Genomic DNA, 8,588 nt, shown 5'->3' with positions numbered 1-8,588 from the left:
CGGCGTCGGCCGGGGCCTGCCTCGAGCCCGGTCACGCGCCGCGGCTTTCAGCCTGCGGGGATTAAACCAGCGGTGAACCCCGTTGACAAGCAGTGTCGTGGCAGCGGGCCGGCTGCGGCCGGGACACGGTGTCAATCCAGCCGCGTGTCCCGTGCTGCTGGGTGCACGGAGGAGCGCAAGCGGGCTCTGCTTTTGCAGCTCAACCAGGAAAACGTGGAAGAAAGGCTGAAGGAGATGCAAAACACCGCTCTTGCCGCTGGTGCCCAGGTGAAGGATGCAGGCGAGGACCTTTCTACGTGAAGGTCCAAGGCACGCTCACGGCTTTCTCATCTTCACTGTGAGAAGATGAGGCTGCTTCAGGGGACGCGGCCGCTGGCATCCAGCCTTTGCAGCAGCAGCGGTCTTCGGTGCCGCCTCATCTCTCCTTTTCCCTCTCCCCCTTTTTTTCCACCTTTCCCTCTTTTTTTCCCCCCCCCCAGTCCTTTCCGGACAGACCAGAGCATCGCTGGAGCGGCAGTGCTGCCCCTCGCAGCTCCCACCCTTCGCCCCACTCGCGCCATGCCTCGTGCGTGATGCAGCTGCATGTTCGGAGCGCAGGAACGCACCAACGCCGGCCGTGATAATTTATTGCGAATACAGCGGAGGGACGGGGACAGGCAAGGAGCGAGCGGCTACGCTGGGGCGTAGCTGCTGGCCCCGACAGAGCTGGCTGCGGGGGATTCGCGGGGGATGCTGAACGCCGCGTCGTCGAGAAGCGACTCTGCCACGGGTGTCACCAGGAGTGCAAAGCGCTGCCCGCTGCTCTGCCTCGTCGCCTTCCCACGCTCGTCCGGCGAGCGCTGCGGGGAAAGCTGTTGCTCCTTGAAGAAGTGAAGCAGACGCACAGAGGAAGGAAAACAATCTGCAGGGCTGCGGTGGAAACGCACAAATCATCCTGTAACACGCGCAGGAGCCGTCCCTGCGCCGGGAGGCAGGCGGCAGCCCGAGTCCCTAGATGACCAGGTCTGCGTTTTTGGGGTGCGGGTGGTGGTCCCCGGCCGGACCCCCCGCAGCGGGGGGCTGGTGGCAGGCGGGGCCCAGCGGCGTGGCGGGCCGCGTGGAGCGGGCGCTGCAGGCGAGGAGCACCGCGCCGGTGGCGAGGAAGGCTCCGGCGCACCAACCCAGGAAGGTGGCCTCCCCGAAGTCCCACCGGGGGACGATGTCGGGGACGCTGTCGTCCCAGAAGTCGAGGGCGGTGTTGTAGGCGACCCAGGAGACGGGCGCCAGTGTGGCCATCGCGGCCATGCCCAGCGCCACGCCCGCCGCCAGCAGCAGCCGCCGCTTGAGCCGGGGCTTGTCCTCGCAGGCTCTCCAGGCCTCCAGCCCCGGGGCAGCGAGGAGGCAGCCCAGCAGCCCCAGCCCGTCGGAGAGGCACATCAGGAGGCGGGCGACGCGCAGCGCAGGCGGCAGCGCCAGGAAGGAGCCGTGGGCTCGGCACTCCACGGCCCCCTCCTCCTGGGCGACGCAGACCTGCCAGAGCCCCAGTGTCCAGACCTCCAGCTCGTTCAGGTCCAGGCTCAGGCTCTTCCAGAGCGGCACGAAGGTGGTGACGCAGGAGGAGACCCACCCGAGGAGGGCCAGCAGCATCCCCCCGGCCTGCGCCGTCGCCCGCCAGCTCCCGGCCATGCCAACGCCGCCCCGCTGACCTGCGCGCCGGGCCGAGGGAAGCCGCCCTGCGTGGCGGCCGCAGGCATTAACGCTTCTGGAGCAGCGTCCGCCCCGCCGCCGGCCGCGTCTGGCGCCGGGCAGAGCGAACTCAAGCCGTTCCTCCGACGCCGGGGTGTGGCCACGGTCATTTTCCAGCCGTTGTTGGTTTTTCCACGCTGCGAGGAAAGCGTGCCCGGCTCAGCAGGAAGAGCCGGCTGCGTCCCCGCCGTGCCTCCGGCCAGGGTCTCGCCGTGCCTCGCCGTGCCCGGGAGGGTTAAGCCAAAGCACGCAAATCCTCCCAGCCTCGGCCACCCCGGAGCAAGAGCCTCGGCGGCGGCAGCTCCAGCCACGGTGGGACGGGGAGGGGACCCCGGGCGGGATGCGGGCACTGCAGAGCCGGACTCAGGCTCCGCTCGGGATGGTTTGAGGCGCTGACCCTCCTTCCGTCGTTAAATAAACGTGCAGGGAGCTGCTGAGGATGCGACGGCCGAGGGAGGGTGTGCCTTTGCCCGCTGCTCGCACGTGGGCAGCGATCGCCCCGTCCCGCACCCAGCGCCTCACCGGGGCACGCCGTTCCTGCTGCTTGGCGTGAGCAAACTCTCCCCTGAGAGAAGACATCCTGCTGCAAAGAAAAAAGGTGGGGGGAAAAGGATGAGCATCGTGATCAGGAAAATCCCAACTCTGCGCTGGTGCTCAGCTCCCCCCGCCCCCGTGTGCGTCCCCTCCGTGGGGTCCAGCTTGTAGATTCATCTTCCCGGGGAGATTAGCGACTAATCTCTCCTTCATCTGCCGTCTTTCTTATCAACGGGGGGATCGAGGGCCAGGCTGGAAATTACTGAGCCCTGGTGGTGCCGGGGGTCCGGCCCCCGTGAGCGTCGGGGGACACCTTGGCAGGGGCGTCCCGAAGGGGGGCGGGGGAGCATGGACACGGTTCACCCCGGGGCAGGGACCGGGCGGGAGAGGGGGGACATTTCCCAGCCCTTGCTGAGGGTCCCATCCCCAGGAGCAGACGGGGAGCGTCATCCCCAGGGCGAGAGCAGGGAAATCCACTGGGAAACCCCTCCTGCTCCTTCCCCCGGGCGTCGGGACGCTCGCTCCTTCCGATTTAATCATCCGAGGTAATTGCGCCTGTCATTGAGGCAGATTAACCGGTGACCTTCTGCCGCCGGAGCGGGACTGGCGGCGGCCGCCGAGCTCCCTGCCTTCCCTCCCGGCGGCCGCGGCAGCACAGCCCGGCACGGGATTCCCATCTGTGACCACCACGACGATGCCCGGCAGCAGCCGGGCCAGGGCGGGAGCCGTGAGCCCAGGACAACGTCTGCCGGCCCGGCCGCCGCTCTGCCTGGAGATGAGGTGGGTGCCCCCGAGCCCGGGGGTCTGCAGGGGGCCAGGGGACTGGAGCTCGGTCTGGAGGCTGCCGTCCTCCGTGGCCGCACTGAGGACCGCCGAGCCTGCCACTTCGCAGAGGCAGGGGATGCTGGGAGGGGGCTGAGCGCTCACACTCCCCGTCCCCATCCCCGCGTGTCGCTGCGCTCCGGGTTGTGTCTCCAGGAACGTCGCCTCCCTTCGCATCTCCCCGCGGGACCGGCTGGACGCAGCCTGTCCCAAGGAGCCCGGCTGCGGGGTCTGCGGCTCCGGTGCGGGCTGCGCTTCGTCCCGCACCTGGGGGCTGCCCGTTCCTGTGCGGAGCTCGTTAGCGAGCTGGCGATGACGGCCGCGTCCTGGGACGAGCGCGCAGCACGGCTACGGGCGCTCGCCCGCAGCTTGCCCACTGCCGGGGCTGCCCTCCCGTCTCCTTCCCAGCCTCTGCAAGCAATTAGGCTCCTAATGGGCTTAGCCATCTGGTGCCGCCCGCAGCCGGCACGTGCACCGCCCGGCGAGGACAGCCGTCCGGACCCCGTCCCGTGGGGACGCGGAGAGGGGCCGGAGCGCCACACCGCCCGCCGCATCCGAAGCGACCCCCTCTTTGTGTCCCCCGCAGCAGGACCCCGCGCCCAGCCCGGGGCTGAGCCCGCGCCCTGGCCGGCCATGGCGCTCCCCTGCGCCCGCAATGGCGGCGGCCGGCTGGTTCCCGAGGAGCCCCGCGGCCGCAGCAACTCCATCCCCCCGGCGCAGACCCCCACCGCCAAGCACATGCTGGCCTACCTGCCCCGGCCGCCCACCGACACCAGCCGCTACGGCACTTTCCCCCAGAAGGTACGGCTCGCGCCGGGCTCTCGGGCGTCCCGCGGACGGGATGCCACCGGACGGTCGTGGCTGTCCCAGGCGGTTTCTCACCGACGGGCTCCTTTCTGCCCCGCAGCCCGAACTCCCGGCCGTCCCTGGGGCTCTGGCGGAGGATGGCTGGCAGCACGCCGGTGCCGGTGTGGCCAAGAGAAGCTCCGTGGTGCCAAATTACCCGTCCCCGCCTCGCCGCGGCGGCACCGTCCCCGGCGAGCCGTCCCCGCCGCCGAGTCGCAGCGGCGCGGCCGCCCGGCATCGTCCCAGCGAGCCGTCCCAGTGTCCTTCGGCTGCGCCGCGGGAGACGGGCACCCGCTGGTACCCGCTGCACGCGCTGACGGTGCCCGGCATCGCCAGCTCGGCGCGCGGCGAGACCCCCGACCGTGCCGCCGCCGCGCCTGCCCCAGAGGGGCTGCAGGGCCGGCGCCGCAAGCTGCTGGAGGAGGACGGCCCCGTGGTCCAGGCCAGCAAGCGGCAGCGGCAGCGCTACGTGACCAAGGTGGGCAAGTGCCAGGTGAACCTGGGCAACATCCAGGAGAAGAAGCGGTTCCTCTCGGACATCTTCACCACCATCGTGGACCTCAAGTACCGCTGGTTCCTCTTCGTCTTCATGATGTGCTACATCGTCACCTGGGTGGTCTTCGGCACCGTCTACTTCTTCGACGCCTGGGCTCGGGGCGATGTCGGGCACCGGGGTGACCCCGAGTGGCGGGCGTGCATCGAGAACGTGGATGGCTTCGTCTCCGCCTTGCTCTTCTCGGTGGAAAGCCAGCGGACCATCGGCTACGGCTCCCGGATGGTGACGGCCAACTGCGCCGAGGGCGTCATCCTGCTGATGGCGCAGTCCATCGTCGGCTCCATGATCGACGCGCTGATGGTGGGCTGCATGTTCGTCAAGATCTCCCGGCCCAAGAAGCGTGCCCAGACCCTCATCTTCAGCAAGAACTGCGTCGTCTCCCGCCGGGACGAGAAGCTCTGCCTGATGTTCCGCGTGGGGGACCTGCGGGAAAGCCACATGGTGGACGCCAAGATCCGGGCCAAGCTGATCAAGTCCCGGCAGACGGCCGAGGGCGAGTTCATCCCGCTGGAGCAGTCGGAGCTGAACCTGGGCTACGACACCGGCGAGGACCGCCTGTTCCTGGTGGAGCCCCAGATCATCTGCCACGTCATCAACCGCCGCAGCCCCTTCTGGGACCTGTCGGCCGAGTCGCTGCGCCGGGAGCAGTTCGAGATCATCATCATCCTCGAGGGCATCGTGGAAGCCACAGGCGAGTGACCCGGGCGGGGCGGGGTGGGGACGGGTGGCTCCCCGGGGGTCCCGGAGACGCCGGGCGAGCCCAGCCCTGGGGCCAAACGCGGCTCCTCCGCGGCCCCTCGTCAGGCAGTGGGCGGTTCGTTGCGTCGCCCCGGCGCTCTGCCCACCGGCACTGCGGCTCAGCCGCTGTCTCGCCGCAGGAATGACGTGCCAAGCCCGCACCTCGTACACGGAGGACGAGATCCTCTGGGGGTACCGCTTCGAGCCCTGCATGTCCCTGGAGAAGGGCGCCTTCCGCGTGGACTACAGCCGCTTCGAGATGACCTTCGAGGTGCAGACGCCGGCTGCCAGCGCCAAGGAGCTGCAGGAGCTGCGGGAGCTGGAGCGGCGGGAGCACGCCGCGCTCAGCCTCTGCTGGGACCACCGCCCGCAGCCCCGCGCCCCGGCGGGCACCGGGCCCGGCGAGGGGGCTCGCGGCGGACCCGGCATCTCGGGCAGCGCGGCCGAGGGCAGCCGGGACGAGCTCCTGGAGTGGGGGGCTGCAGCCTGAGCCCCTCGGGGGGTCGTGGGAGGGGATGCCCGGCCATGCCCGGCTGAGGGTCCCCCGCTGACAGTGCCATAGCCCACCTGTGAGCCCCTCGGCCCTCGCCCCCCCCCACCCCCCCCACCCCCCCCGGGTGTTATTCTGGAAAGTTGTTCTTTTGTGACAAGAACGCAACAAGTGATTAAAGTCTGTTAATTAAAAACATATCACACAACTAAACCAGCAGTGGGTGTTCTGCTTGTAAATGCTTGAGAGGGGCCGCCTGGACCCCTGTAAGGGGCTGGGGGGGTCTGGCTGCTGGGCGGGAGGCAGAAGCCCGGGCTGGGGGGGGAAGCGCTGCTGCACCCCCCCTGCCTTCACCCCCGCCGATAGCAGACCCCGGTCCTGGCGAGCAGGGCATTTATAGTGGTGGGGTGCAGCCCCCTTGGGACCCCCAGGACCCCCCGGTCCCTCCACATGTCCCATTCCGGAGGGGGCTGCTGCCCCACGTGTGGCTCCGGGCCCCCCCCATCACAGAAAAGGGTACCAGGCTGGTGCCGCCCGCAGCGAGAGGCTGGGACACGGCGCACCAGAAATCAATTAATGTAATTACGGCGCTCACAGGTTTGGGGTGTGCCTGGGATGGCGTCACCACCGGCTGCTGAGGAACCCCGAGGGGAACCAAAATGTGCCATGGTGACCGCGACCCCCCCGGCTTTGTGAAGCCCGACCCTGGTCAGCGTGGCAATCCTTGCCAGAAAGCGAGCAGCAGGGTTGGGGTCGCGTGCGGCTGCTTCGTTAGAAGGATGTGTGCGTCTGAGCCGGGGAGCGACGCATCGTGAGGACAGCTAACGAGCTGCGGCGGGCTGCTGAGACCGATTGCCACGGGAACGGGGAGCGAGGGGGGAGGTCACTGGGGTGGGGGAGACCGCCACCAGCCACCCCCCCCCCCCAGGCACCCCCCAGCCTCCATTTAACGGCCCCCAGCCCACCATTTAGTGGGACAGTCATGCACACGGCTGAGGGAGCTGAGCATGGTAATGTGATAGGTACGGACCGCGGGCGGTTTGTGGAGCGGGGGCTGCCTTGGGACGGACGCCCGTGTCCGCGCAGTGAAACACCTCTGCTCTGAGTGTGTCGGCGCGCTGCACTCCGGGCACACAAGCCCCCATTTTCTGGGACAACACACCCTCGTCCCTCCTCACCGCCCTGCCTGGACTGGACCTGGGGGTATCCCCACACTCCCCATTTTCTTCTGAGGAGAGGGCAACGGAGCAGTGTGTAAATACACGGGGGTTTATATATGTGTGTGTTTGCATAGGTATGTGATGTGTCCCCGAGCCCCTCGTCCGGCACCAGAGCCCTCAGCACAGGGCACATGGCAGACCCCAACCCGCTGGAGGGGGCAGAGGAGGCCACGGCCGCAACCCGAGGGCTGCCCCCTCTGCCACTGCCATCTCCCAATGGCGTTCGTCACCCGGCGCCCGCGGAGTGAGACCCCGGTCCGTGTCACGCCTGCGCAGAGCCGGGTGGGGGGGGGACAGCACAGAGCCAGCGTGCCCGCTCGCAGCCCCCCGCGTGTGTGTGCCCGCTGCTGCAAGCGTCCCTTCCACCCAGTGACTGGGTCCCGTCTCACAGAATCGTAGGTTGGAGAAGACCTCTAAGGTCACCGAGGCCAACCTTCCGCCCGACACCACCATCTCGCTCCGGGTTAATTAGCTCAGCACACGCAGGAGGTGAGGGTGTCTGCTCGGGACGGGGGCTCCAACCCAAGGGGTGCGGTTTTAGCGTTATAATGAGGAGAGTTCGTTTAAGGGCAGTCTATATCACCCTTCTGTTGGCTCCAGACTGTATGAAAACACCTTGATTAGCCCACACACTTCTCCCAGCCACACCTGGACCCGGAGGACGGGGGCTGCTGGCCAGAGGCTGCGGCATCAGCTGGTCTCGCCAACGCCTCCCGTTAGCCCTGCACACGCTTGTGCGACGCCGCGGTCACCCACCACGCCGTGAGGACAGGCTCGGATCACAGAATGGTAGGGGTTGGAAGGGACCTCTGTGGGTCATCCAGTCCAATCCTTGGAAAGCTGGGGCTGCTCAGCCCGGGGAAGGGGAGGCTGCGGGAGAGCTGGGAGCAGCCACTGGTGCCCAGCGGGGCTGCGAGAGAGCTGGAGAGGGGTTTGGGTACGAGTGTGGGGTGGTGGGACGAAGGGTGACGGCCTCAAGCTGAAAACGGGGCGCTTCGGGTCAGACATAGGGACAGACTTCTTTATGATGGGGGTGGTGAGGCCCTGGGGAGGCTGAAGCTGCCCCCCCCTCCCCGGCCGGGCTCAAGGCCAGGCTGGACAGGCTCAGAGCACCCTGGGCTGGGGGAAGTGGTCCCTGCCCACTGCGGGGGGGGGGGGGGGGGGGGGCTGAGTGGTCCGTAGGGTCTCTTCCAGCCCAGCCCATCCTGTGACTCCATGCTCCTATGAGATACAGCCCCCCCCCCCCCCCCACGCGACCCATGTGTTGGCCCCCGCCATGTTGTGTGCACCCACCCCCCCCCAAAGCAGCCCCACATCCCTGCTGCCACAGTCCAAGGCAGCCTGCAATGGTGGCTCGGGGGGGGGCACAGATCCCCTCCATGGTCTTCCTCAAACCCCCTCCCGAGCCCCTCAGGCCGGCCCTGCTGCCGGGGCTGCAATTAGGGACACCCCCCCCCCCGGGGCCAATGTGTGGGGCAGGATGCTGCACCAGCTCACACACGTGAGAGAGTGTCTGTGTGTCTGTGTGTGTCTGTGTGTGTGTGTGTGTGTTTATACATCTGTATATACCCCTTTGTAGCTGCTTTCCCCAAACCCCTCCCCAAAAATTTTAACGCACAGCAAAAAAAAAAAAAAAAAAATTGAATTTTAAATTTAT

At 67.8% G+C, this 8,588-nt stretch overlaps 3 protein-coding genes across 3 annotated transcripts in view; 1 reads left to right on the top strand and 2 right to left on the bottom strand.

Annotated features, from left to right (window-relative positions):
* Positions 1-8,588, bottom strand: part of PAFAH1B2 (platelet activating factor acetylhydrolase 1b catalytic subunit 2) — a 640,582-nt gene that overhangs the window by 631,397 nt on the left and 597 nt on the right. The window lies entirely within an intron of this gene.
* On the bottom strand, positions 991-1,665 carry CLDN25 (claudin 25). Its single transcript, XM_075442518.1, has one exon. The coding sequence runs from the start codon at positions 1,663-1,665 to the stop codon at positions 991-993; it is 675 nt and encodes a 224-aa protein (XP_075298633.1).
* LOC104338108 (G protein-activated inward rectifier potassium channel 4-like) lies at positions 3,715-5,711 on the top strand. Its single transcript, XM_075442277.1, has 3 exons — positions 3,715-3,882; positions 3,989-5,174; positions 5,362-5,711. The coding sequence occupies exons 1-3, from the start codon at positions 3,715-3,717 to the stop codon at positions 5,709-5,711; spliced, it is 1,704 nt and encodes a 567-aa protein (XP_075298392.1).

This window comes from Opisthocomus hoazin, chromosome 24 (genome assembly GCF_030867145.1).
Source record: "Opisthocomus hoazin isolate bOpiHoa1 chromosome 24, bOpiHoa1.hap1, whole genome shotgun sequence".
NCBI classification, from domain to species: domain Eukaryota; kingdom Metazoa; phylum Chordata; class Aves; order Opisthocomiformes; family Opisthocomidae; genus Opisthocomus; species Opisthocomus hoazin.
The sequence above is the reverse complement of the archived record's forward strand: the minus strand, read 5'-3'. Positions and strand labels throughout refer to the sequence as shown.

What these genes read in the sequence shown, in the direction of transcription:
- CLDN25 (XM_075442518.1), bottom strand. Translation starts at nt 1,665, where the DNA reads ATGGCCGGGAGCTGGCGGGCGACGGCGCAGGCCGGGGGGATGCTGCTG.
- LOC104338108 (XM_075442277.1), top strand. Translation starts at nt 3,715, where the DNA reads ATGGCGCTCCCCTGCGCCCGCAATGGCGGCGGCCGGCTGGTTCCCGAG. An exon ending in ACGGCACTTTCCCCCAGAAG is followed by an intron (nt 3,883 to 3,988) that starts GTACGGCTCGCG and finishes TCTGCCCCGCAG; the next exon opens with CCCGAACTCCCGGCCGTCCC. An exon ending in GGGCATCGTGGAAGCCACAG is followed by an intron (nt 5,175 to 5,361) that starts GCGAGTGACCCG and finishes GTCTCGCCGCAG; the next exon opens with GAATGACGTGCCAAGCCCGC.